The sequence below is a fragment of the Eumetopias jubatus genome, unplaced genomic scaffold (assembly GCF_037043125.1).
Source record: "Eumetopias jubatus isolate StellerSeaLion01/CBP00866 unplaced genomic scaffold, mEumJub1_p1.0 scaffold_4, whole genome shotgun sequence".
NCBI lineage: Eukaryota > Metazoa > Chordata > Mammalia > Carnivora > Otariidae > Eumetopias > Eumetopias jubatus.
Window position 1 is genome coordinate 166,363,808 of NW_028274810.1, and position 12,467 is coordinate 166,376,274.

At 35.1% G+C, this 12,467-nt stretch overlaps 1 protein-coding gene across 3 annotated transcripts in view; it reads left to right on the forward strand.

Moving 5' to 3' along the window:
• The window catches only part of UBE2W (ubiquitin conjugating enzyme E2 W), an 81,687-nt gene that overhangs the window by 47,842 nt on the left and 21,378 nt on the right, over positions 1–12,467 (forward strand). For 2 of the 3 annotated variants that reach the window (XR_003610357.2, XM_028109681.2), the window contains exon 4: positions 9,845–10,000. The exons of the other annotated variant lie outside the window; for it this stretch is intronic. Coding sequence is in view for 1 of the 2 variants with exons in the window: in XM_028109681.2 (XP_027965482.1) it covers positions 9,845–10,000 (156 nt within the window). In the remaining variant the exon portion in view is untranslated. The remainder of the gene's footprint in view (positions 1–9,844; positions 10,001–12,467) is intronic. 3 annotated transcript variants of the gene reach the window in all.

Sequence of the window (12,467 nt, forward strand, 5' to 3'; positions counted from 1 at the left end):
ATCTGTGATGTAATTAAGATATGAAGTTTATTGAGATTAGAGCTTTGCTGCTTTTGTACTTCAAGAACTTAATATTTTTTATAAATAGATGTTAGCAGAAAAGGGGATGGATATCTAACCCAGGCCCATGGGTTGTGGGAGAACTTAGCATTTTGGAATAACTAGAGGCACTTATTCCTAGATAAGATGATAGAATGATATTGTAAGGGGGCAAGTGCTTTGTTGAAAGGAACACTTCTTTGATTTTGCATTGACATGCTATCCTTGCAGTCTTTTAGTACTATGAAGGTAGAATATATTACGAGATTATCAGTGTAATTTGAGGCACAGTTAGTTTATTTAATGGGTTAACACTCAGACAAGGGATAATGGTGGTAGAGGAACTTTTTTGAGAGCTGTTAACTGAGAGCTGTTTAACTGTGGTGAATGATTAATTTTTGGAAGTTAGAAAAAAGGAGACTCTAGGATGACTTCCAGATTTCTGACTTGGTGAGATGGGTAAATGAGTTACTAGTGGCAAAATGATGAGACTTAATGCCAGCTCTGTGTAGTATGCTAGATAATGAGGTTCTGCATCTCAAATAGCTAAAACTCGTGAAGTGCTGAAATACGTTATTTTTGAGGAAAATCATATTTCATTGCCACTTTAAATAGAATATACCAAACAGTGTAGGAGTATAGATGGAAGTCAGTTATTGTAATGTGCTGTAAGTACAAGAAATCTTTGTTTTAATAAAGGCACAGAATTAAATGGAAATGGACTCTTTGAGTTCTGCAGTTTTTATGTGGGCAGAAAATAAGAAACTCATTTTTATCATTTTCATAAAAATAAAGCTAAGGGTTATGTATTGTCATGACCTCTAGACCTCTATAAGCATGTGTAGACTATGATAAACCAAAGCAAACATCTTCCTTCTCTCTAGAAAATGATCTTCACGTTTTATAGCCTTTTGACTTATCAGCATCATCTTAGATTGTTAATCCTTGAAGGCAGTGGTATCTCCTTGTCACCTTCAACCTGTTCTTCACTTCAGCTAAGTTTGTTGAAGGTATATGAAGAAAGAATGTGACTCACTCACCAACTCCAAACTGTTGACTAGGGGAATATTGGAGAAGACTTACTCTGGGAGCCCACAGATATTTCATCAGAGGAAAATAGTATTTCTATAAACATGAACCAAGTCAGAAGTGTCCTCTAAATTCTCTCCTTAGTATTTAAATCTAAATCAAATATCAAACTCTGAAGCAGCGTTTGAATTTTATCTTGAATATTTCTGTAAGTTAGAGTGTTAGTAATGGATTCTATCATATCTCAAATTCTTTTTTTCTCCTTCCCTGTTTTGACTTCTTCCCGCTCTTCTGATTCTTCTGATTTTGGTGTTCTCTGGGTTCTTTATTCAGCACCCCCTCATTCTCACTCTTTTCTCTAACATCTTCAATCATCTTAAGCAGCTAACTCCCAGATCTACAGTTCCGTAAAAAACCTCTTCTTTCTGAGGTTTAATTTCACACCCTTGTTGGATATCGCTACTTGAATACCTCCAGATGTCTCAAATTTAACACATCTAAACTCCATCTTTTCCAGTAACAAAATAAGGAAAAAAAATTTTTTTCTTGGGTTATTGTCCACCTATCTGCTTGCATTGAAATTCTTCCCTTCACTGTTAGATGCAGCTTTTCACATCCTTTTGCAGTGCTTAAGTCAGTTCACTCTTACCCTACTGTCAGTGCTGTAGTACAAGTTTCTATCTCTCATGTGGACTAATACATAATAGCCTCTAGTTCTTTCCACTCCTAGCCATCCATTCACAGTGCTGTTAGATTTCTTTGAAGGTGCAGTTACCTCATTGATTTGCACAGATACACAGTGCCACCACCACCACCACCACAACTATCCCTACCTCCTCCTCAAAACCTTTAATGCTTCCTTATTTTCTGCAGAGTCAAGTCTGAAAACTTTAGCTTCTCATGTAAGTCCAAACTTAACCATTTCAGCCACACATTACATCCATGCCTTCTGCTGTGCAGTAATATTTGTATCATACTTTCTAATGTAATTTCCATTCTGATTTTATCTTGTAACAGCTCTAATGAAGTGGTTAGGGAAGATGGATTCATCCTCATAAGTGAAGAAATTGAAGCTTTAGAAGTAAAGTGTCTTGTTTGTGGTTTAAAAGCTAGCTAATAGGATAGTCAAGACTCAAACCCAAGTTACACCTTTCCATACTGTCAATTAGGTGTGAGTACCAGAATGGGGAAAATGCTTATTTATCCAGCCAGTATTGTTATCTCTAAAAGTGAAAGATAATACGAAGAATGATAACTTTGAAAGCTCTGGGGCAATCTTTTGGAAGAGATTTTGTATCACTTTTTCACATCATTCTCATGTCACAGTTGTATATTATAGTATCAATGATTGAGAAAATAACAGAGCTGCTCTAAGTCTACTAATACTTTCTAATTATTTTTTAATTATTTTTATTTTGTAATTATATATTATATATATAATATATATTATAATTATTTTATTAATTATTTTAATTTTTATTAATCACAGCATCTATAATCATACATCAATTACTTGATGTGCATACAGATTTTGGATTTTTCCAATAACAAACTTTCCAGAGGTCCATTACTCTGGGGAAGTGATTAGAACCACTCAAGGGCAGTAAAATTCCTCATTCACCAAAGATTTTATTTATGAGACCCAACAGCATTGGCACTTATTAGAAAATTAGTCTTTGATTTCCCTATGCAATAAGCAGTATTAAGTTTATCACTACTTACAACAGTTGAATTTGGGGAAATAACCGTAAAACTAGTCTCATTGTGAACTTACTACTACTTCTGTATCAGTAAGTTAGATCTGGAAGACCATAATAAACTTTATAGTTTGCTGGGTTTTCTTTTCCCTACTAATTATAATTAATTTCTCATGTATCTCACTTTACAGTGAAAAAGCTGCCTATCCAAAAGAAGGTGTTTGGCCCAGTCATTTGCTTTAAAAGAAACAATAATGACAGCAAAACCTTTTAATATTGGGAGCAGAGATGAGGCACTTTTCTATCACTGTTTTCTACTAATGTGCACTTACCATCAGCCATACAGAAAATAAAATATCTGTATTCTGTTTTCCTGTGCAAGGATACAGGTAAACGATTGGCTGATTTAATGTGTAGTAAACCCAAATTATGTGCCAAATATTGTGCTCTGTACTTTAGAAATGAAAGAGTACAGAAATTAAAAGGTGTTGGGCCTGCCTTTAATAATTGTTTTAGTATTTGGATAGGCAGATGTGGATGCATTCATTCTGTAAGTATTTATCTAGTACGTGTCATAGAACAGACCCTGTACTAGGTGTTGGCAATAATAGTGAAGAAAACCAAATAAAAAACCTCCTTAGGTGGAGTTTGCATCCTTGTAGAAAGAGACAATAAACAATAAACAAAAACATATAGTATGGAAGATGGTAGAAAAAGTAGAAAGGGGGATTGAGAATGTTGCAACATTGGATAGAGCAATCAGGGAAGATTTCACTGAGAAGGTGACCTTGGAGCAGATATCTGAAAGAGGTGAGTGAGTAAGTCATATGAAGTATGGAAAGAGCGGGTGAAGAAAAAATGCAAAGGCTGTGAACCTGGAGCACATGTGGCAGGTCCCTGGAGTGGTATACAAACGAGGGGAAGTCAAGGGCATAGGTCTGAGAAGTAATTTGGGCTGGAGGATCTGTCATGGATTGTATAGCCCATTGTAAGAGTTTTGGTTTTTACTCAGAATGAGATGAAAAACCTTTGAATATTTTGAGCAAAGGAATGACATAATCCTCCCTAAAATTAAAAGGAAAAATTTGGCTCTTGTGTGACACATTGTTGGGTGTACAAGGGTACAGGGAGACCAGACAACTCCTGTAGTAATCCAAGTGAGAAGTGATGGTGACTTGCACCAGAAAGCTAGTAGTGCAGGTTGTGGAAGATGGCCATATTTTGGACTTATTTTATTATTTTTTTTAAGATATATTCATTTGAGAGAGAAAGAGAGCTCAAGTGGGTGTAAGGGGCAGAGAGAGTCCTCAAGCAGACTCCCCACTGAGCAGGGATCCCAGGACCCTGAGATCATGACTTGAGTCAAAAGCAAGAGTTGGTCGCTTAACCAGCTGAGCCACCCAGGTGCCCCTGGACCTATTTTAAAAGTTGAGCCAACAGGATTTGCTAATAAATTGATAAGAAATATGAACGAGAGAAAGGAGTCAGGGAAGACTCCACAACTTTTGGCCTGTGCAACTGGATGCACCATAAGTTGAAATATGAATTGTATGCTTTGGGAGCAAAAGAGAAAGCATTGACTGGTTTAGAATAGAATGAGGGGGCAAAGAGAAACCTGTTTGTACTGGGACTTAAAGCAGAAGAAGAGTTTATGTCACAAGTGGAGCAAATCATGAAAAGACATGGTTTCTTCTGAGATTTATGAGCAAATGTAGTTTTATGTATCAATTAAATGGAGGGTTACAGCAGGAGGTGAAAAAGGAAGGATGTTTTGGGGTTTATCCAAGAGAGTCTTGCAATATAAAGGATTTGGAGATTTATCTCAAAGGAATTGGGAGGTATAGTCACCTCTCCTTCCAAACTGTGAAGTCTTCAAGTTTAGTGTCTTTACTGTTTTTGCTTCTTTTCCTTTCTCCTTCTGCCCTCACATTAGCAGCTCTTCCCTTCCAGATATCTTTGACCTTAAACTTAACCCCTTCCTCTGTCAAAACATCCCATTTGAATGCAGTAAAATTGAGACACATTATCTTGTAAATATCCTGGTTATACTTTGTTTTTAAGCTTTTCAACTCTAATTTTTGTTGAAGAAATTTTAGGCTTTAGAAATAGGTGGGGAAGTATTTTTTTAGGGGAAAGAGGATACTGTACTTAGTCGTGAAACCATATCAATGTTAAAAGTGGTGATGAAAATATACTTACCTTGATTATAAAGCTTTAGAAACACTGGGGCAAAAGAGTAGTCGCTTTCTCCTCATCCTTATTCCCCTTCCTATTCATGGCACCTTAACCGAGACCCTTTGGTTCTGTTGCTCAGCACTCCTTCATTGCAGAGATCCAGAACCTATTTTCATAGCATTCTCATCCTTTTATTTGTTGTGTCATTTTCCTTGCTCTTTCATGTGATGGTGTTTAAGCTTTCCAAAGTCTTAAATAACCATTTTTATTGCCTTAAATTGTCTAGCATCTAGGACACCTGACGAGGAGAAAGGGAACAGTGAACGCTGTTCGTTGAAGCCTTGGGGGTAAAGCAGAGGGCAAGATAAAGAAGACTGGTGGGCTAGAAGAACACAGCTTACAAAGGAGAGAGAATGGTTTACCATCCAGGGGAACCCAAATTTAGTTTCATTGTATCCAGGAATTTTGACTTTGTAATACTTGTACAATTGCATGGTAAGGGTAATTTTGGAAGACCAGAAAAACTATTAATATTGATGCTACTAATACATATTAAGTGACTAAAAGGGGAGCATTGAATTAAAAACTACGCTAAGACTCCAGTCGCCAGTTACTTTTGTCAGATATTTACCATTTATGCTAGATTGTCTGTGTCATATATTATTAATAATTAGATATCTGATCGCAACAAATTCTGCTTGTACAGTTTCTGTAATTGCCCATTAAGCATTGTCATCTACTTACAATTTTAATGAGAAAGCATTCCCTTATGTTGTCCCTGAAGAAATCTTGGTATCCTTTTTGTATATTTTATAGCTTTTATATTTTATAGCTTGTTTCGTACTGCTTATTCTTGTAATATGTGTTTTGACTTAGTTTGATGCTATATTAGGTGTCTCACTTTCTAATTAGTTGCAGAACACTAGTCTGAACATAGTAGCATGCTTTCCTTGTGGTCAGATCTCAGTATTGTGGGATCATTCAGTATTGAGCTTGATTGGAAATCCTTATGTACTCATAAATATAAATTTGATATTAGAAACAGTTACCTAAGCTCCATCCTCTCTTTTGTCATTATTGGTGGCTTTCATTCTCAAATTAGTAGTTTTATGAGAGACACTACATTTGGTACCAAAAGTTACCCAGAGGTTGGCTTGCTTAAAACTTCAGGTTGGATGTGGGATATGCTTGCTTAACTCCAAAATTATGATACTGAGCCTAGTTTTCTTAGATCTCACCTGCTCTTGAAAATATGCCATACTGATAGGGAGGTGTTTGGAAATTTAGATTCATCTGAGTACTGCTTCTAATACAGACTCTGAACTTCAGGTGTGATTCACATGCATTAGATCTAAGATCCTTTTCTAAAATTGTGGCTTTTTTTCGTAAAACAGCTTATTCTTTAAAATCTGTAGTTCCATTTTATTGTTTGGTTTATGAATATGTGCAGTTCTCTGGTTGTTAACTGTTTATATGACTAAGTTTGAATTTGAATAAATTATTTAAAAAAATTTTTAAAGTAAATAAATTAGCAAAGTTCTTATTTATTCCCTTTGGTTTCAAATTCATCGTATTCAGTTGTCTTGTTAAATCTGAGTTTTATCGGCTGCTTGGGATTCCCCCCAAAAAGTTTTTTAATTCTGAAAACAGCTAATCATCTCTTAAGCTTTCAGACCCTGCTTGGCTGCATTAAAATAACTGAAATGTCCATTTCCTCCTTTGGATTGTACCATGTGTTAAATAAATGAGGATGGTTAAGAGCATGATCTTGAAGAAGTTCAGCCTTGGTTACTTTCCCCATCACATGCAAAGAACCAGAATTGCAGAGTTTACATCAAAACTGTCTGTGGAAACTGCTTACCAGCCTTTTTACATGAATAAATTGTTGAAAAAAGTTTTTTCTTTTATTTCAGGAATTCATCTCTGGCATGTAAACTCAGCCTTTCCATGTTTAGACAAACTTCTAAAATTCTGTATCTGGCAGGTTAGGCCCTAGGGGTTACCTATAATATGTGCAGCTAATTGAGCCCCCTGTTTGGTTGCTGAAAGTTTCAGGCTGGCTGTATTTGCCCTGCATGCAGCATGTTAAAAAGCCCCAGCTTTTTTTTTTGCTTTGCTTTTCTTTCTTTAAGGTTTACGGAGATCTGATTTCTTATTTCAGTCCCCTCAGCCTTCAAAGCTGTTTCTGTCTCAATTTCTCGCTCTCTTCGGTGCTTAGTAGTGTCTGCTGCTCCTGCTGGAGGTGGCTTCTTCTGCTTTCCATCCCTTTTCCTCTCACCTGGTTTCCTTTTGCTTTGTGGCAACTTCTTGGCTCTCAGGCCAAGTGATTTAGTTTATAATCCGTTCTCTCCCAGAGCACTATTGCTTTCCTTCTGCTTTGTGAATTGGCGAGTCAGAGCATGTTGTGATAACCTTTGTATTTTGCTGTCTGTGTATTTTCCTTGATGGTTGCTGATGCATTGATTAATTTTTGCCAAAGAAGGTAACTTGGCAGTTCTTCCTTTTTTTGGCACTTTCAGAGCACTGTTCTGTGTGACTTTTTAAAAAGGAGACCTTATTGGAAAAGAAATATCCTTTAAAAAGTATTTGTGGCCAGGGGATAAGGTCTTGGGCATTGTCTGTATTCTTAAGGAAAATATCCTACTGGTCAAATGGGATTTTGTGGCAGAGTGAATACCCCAAAGCAGATGCATGTTCTGCGAGATTTGTAAACTCCCACTCTAGACATCTATAACACATTGTGGGAATATCAAATGTATAGAATAAACTACATGTTTATAAAAAATAAAATTTACAATAATTGTGGATAAACTCAAAAGTACAGAGCTGCGAGACCATTTAAGCAGTCCGTTCCTTTTGCAGAGCAGCCCTTTTTTAGCAAAAAAGTGATGAAAAGGATACTAGCACTGATAGATAAAATTGAGATAAATGATAGGCTTCAAATACAGCTGTGCTAAAGTAGGAGATTGGGTTCTGCAATCAGGCAGGGCAAATAACGTGATATCCCTTATTTTGAGACTTATTTTAGTTTTAAGCTTTATTTTAGCTCCTTCTAATGGGACTGGAGGGTGCATGACTAAAATTTAAAGAAACAAAAAATATGCAAGTGTGTAAAGTCATTCCTTTGAGGAAAAAAGTTCCTTTTGTTTTCTTGTATTAGCTTCAGCCAAGGAAACAACTTCCATATGTTAGTAGTATACTTGAAATACTAGAGGACTCCTACTTATATGAAAGAATGCTTTGTTAAAATGTAAATATTTGTGAAATTGTAGTGAAGTCAAGATTTGTAGCTAGATACTTGAAAATAAAAGCAAAAACCCAGCTTATGGTACCTTTCCGTAAGTGCCCCATTTTAAATGCTGACATACCTTACTCTAGCCACACTTATTTCACTGGCTCTCTTTTTTGCTCTTATATAAAGGGGAAAATACTTATGTCTAGAACAATAAATACATCATCAATTTGACATAACTGAAGGTGGGGTTTCTTCTTAGTAAGATTTTGCTGTCTTCAAGTGAGGCAGTTTTAGGGCTAAGAGAGAATACTGCAAGTCTCGTTTGGGAACTACTGGTTTATATTTGACGAGCTTTATAAAAATCCCATCATACCTACTGAATCAGTATCTATGAAAGTGGAGCTCTTGCATTTATATATATATATATATATATATATATATATATTTTTTTTTTTTTTTTTTTTTTTTAAGATTTTATTTGACAGAGCAGGAACCCAAGCAGGGGGAGTGGGAGGAGAAGCAGGCTTCCCGGTGAGCAGGGAGCCCGATGTGGGGCTCCACCCTAGGATCCTGGGATCATGACCTAAGCTGAAGGCAGACGCTTAACAACTGAGCCACCCAGGCGCCCCTGCATTTATATTTTAGCCAGATCTTCAGGTGATTTTTTTTTTTAAGGTCAGGAATTAGTAATTACTACTAAACAACAGAGTAAAAATGTTAGATCTTACCGCAGTATAAAATTCACATAAAGATTGGTAGATTAATTTTTATATCAAAATAAGTAATTTTTTATGAAGTAAAATATAAACATCCTTAAATATTAGACTTCTGTGTCTTTTCCTTTGCCCTACTTTGGGCTGTGCTTACAGATTCTTTGGGATGTATGAATTCACTCTCCTGCCTGTTCAGATGCTTAGGGTAGATATGTTTAAGAAACATTACTATTGGGATACTTAATGAATTATTAGGGCAAAGGAAGGAATAATAGATTTATTATCTTTCAAAACAGTGCTGAGGCAAGGTGGAGAAAGGAAAAACTTAGAAGAATTGAGTAGAAGAAAAGGCAGAGAAAAACTTGTCTCATTCAGCCTTTGTTTTTTTGTGTATAAGCACATAGTTATTTGCTGATCAGTAAGTAGTTATTTGTACCCATGATAATGGACAAGCCAGTTTAGAGGAGATGGTATATATATATAACAGTTATTTCCTTTTGCACATAGCACCTTAGGTGATAGCATTGTTATAGGTTGGAAGGGGATGTTCCTGTCGCCTGTAATTCATGTTGTCTGAAAATTGAATACTTTAGTATTTGTAATGCAGAGAGTAATGAGTAGAATTTGAAAAAGCATTCTTGATATAGTTTACTGGGCCAAAAATGCATAGTAATTTATAAATTTTTAAAGGGAATTTGTGAAAAATAGCTGAAATAAAAAAACAGATGACCTGGGTTTTTTCCCTGTATGTTCCATTTCCTACGTGCTCATTCACACAGTGAAACTAGTACTTTGTGGATTGATGAGAATAAACAACAAGCAGTTGTTTATCTTGTTTCTGGCACTTATTTTGTTTGTTTTTAATTCATTTTTAAAATAATAAGTTCTGTGGAGAATATTTTATTTCTTGGTAATACAGAATATTTGAGTGTTAATGGAATTTTATTCTTTCTTAGGTCATGTTTACTGGTGAAAATATTCCCGTTCATCCTCATGTTTATAGCAATGGTCATATCTGTTTATCCATTCTAACAGAAGACTGGTCCCCAGCGCTCTCAGTCCAGTCAGTTTGTCTTAGCATTATTAGCATGCTTTCCAGCTGCAAAGAAAAGGTAGGACTTCTCAGAATTATTCCAGGTAATATCTCTTTTTTTAGTTTAGGTAGAGAAACTATTTTAATACATAATTTATGTGAAGGAAAGACTTAATGCTTTTTATTAAGAAATTATAGGTAATATGTTCAGTAATAGATTAGAAAATTATTTTGATAATCTTTCATTCCACATAGAAGTCAGACATTGTTTTAAATTTCTTAAACAGAAAATTTCTGCAGATGTTCTTAAATAATCTGAATTTTATTTCTGTAAGCATGCACAAGGCAGAAGTGTATAAGAAATTCTCATTTCTAGATTTCACAGTGGAAAGTCCCAAGAGCAAGTTTCATAGTTCCCTTCTCCCCTCTGCTGGCTCCCGCCCTATCAGCCTCTTTTAGGGAATTTCCCAGGAACCAGAGCTTTCCTATCATACTGATCATCATGATTAGGTTGAAAGAGGAAGGTTAGATTACCAAGAGAATTTTCAGGACTTTTACACTAATTCTCCTTTTTAATCCCCAGATTCTATGTCTGATGGAAAGGTGAAAATATCAGAAAGAAAAACCACATGACTTAAATTTAGGATACCCTTTTAAAGTATCTAAATCCTGTGTGCATTTCTGGCCCTCTTGTCATTTCTGCCTGAGGGGCAGTGTGTAGCACAGTGTTCATGTATTTCTATATTTTAAAGCCTCTTTTCTTCATGAGGGTTTCCTTTTGTGTTGGGTCTAACGGAGAAACAACGTTACCTTACAGATTAGGGATCTGTGGGGTTATTATAGCAGTTTTTTCCCCTTGTTTTCTCGAAATTGAACTATCATTTTTACTAAATTAGTATTTAGAGGACTTTAAATTAGTATTTAGGGAACTTTAAGTAGTTCATATTTAAATGATAGGTTATCTAGACTCAAACACTCTAAGCCACTGTTTGCAAAGTGAGTTTCTTGAAATGTTAGGTTCATAAGAGGTTTCTTGGTGTTAGGTTTAAAAAAACAGGTTTTTTTTGTTACAAGAAGCATGGGAAGTAATTGTTTAAATTGTATTTTTAAATTGTGGCATTAAGAGCATTAATATGCAATTTTATATACCATATAAGAAAGAAAAAACTTCTGTCAGTTAAACGATGACACCATTAGTTAAAAGGCATGTATCCCCATTCAGGAATATTAAAATGTGCAGAAAAAACGTACATCTTTGAATAGATGAAATAGGGTACACATAATCTAATTGTAGTATGACTTTTTAAGTTTCCTCTTTGCCTGTAGGCTTTTCTAGGTTGCATTTCAAGGCTACACTTGAGCTTTTGTTAACCCTAAGGGCTTTGGAAACAAGTCTTACTCATTTATTGCTTCCATATTTTCTCTACCCCCACACTTACACCCTCAGCACACACATAAATTTAAAATTTTTAAGTGTAGAGTAGAGCAGTTTGCAGTTACAAGGACTTCTGTGCCCTCATTAATGTTTAATGTCTTTAGAAAGGTGAAGTAGTAAGTATAGGATTTTAATAAGAAAAGTTGAGATAAACACCAGTGATGTGTGGACATAGCTCTTGCATGTGCCTTGTAATGATTAGCACTTTGTTTACATTTAATGTAATGATTTACAATAAATTAATGATTTACTATTACAAACTAGAAAATGATTATATTCACCATCTCCTTTACCCTTTTCTAATTCTCTCTATCCCCCTCACATTTCAGTTATCTACTGCTAGTTTTCCTTCATAGTTAGTATACGCCTAATTATTCCATTTAAATTATTGGTAAGCTATATTATATAATATGAACTAAATTATATTTAACCAAGATAATAATTTGGAAGTAAATCTGGCAGCATTAGTTCTGTGTCAGCGTTAAAAATTCAGTAAAAGTTTATTAGGAACCTAGTAGATACTGTTTTTACTGTGCTAAGTACTAGGTTACAGAGATGAAGAGGAAACTTGCTTTGGCACTGAGGGGATCTAGCTCCAAATAAGCTTTTAAAAGTCTTCTAACTACTCACCAAAAACTCTTCTTTTAAAACAGGTGAATTTTATTCTCTGGTCATTGTGGTTCTCTGAGTTTCACTTTAATATTTGACTTGAATACAAATTATAATTTTTACTATAAGCATTTGGGAACTTTGATTTAGTCATAATTCTTTCATTCCAGTTTTCTTTTTCATAGTCAAGGATGGTTCCCTTAATTGAAGACCTTTAAATCCATCATGTCAGTAGATTTCAGTAGATTAAAGATAATTTCTGATATTGAGAGGTCTTTCAGTAATCTACCATTTATTCTTAGTGCCCTTATAATATAGATACTCCAAACTTTCTAGCTTGTATTCAATTCCTAAAACAATTTTGGTAATCCATCTTTTTGTATAGTTACTTTATTTTCTAAGAACCAAATCTGCATGATCACTTAATCAGTTTGGTTATATTCTTAGAATGAGTGTGTTTTTCTTTTTGAAGATTGGTTGGGTTGTGTTTTTTTTTTTTAAG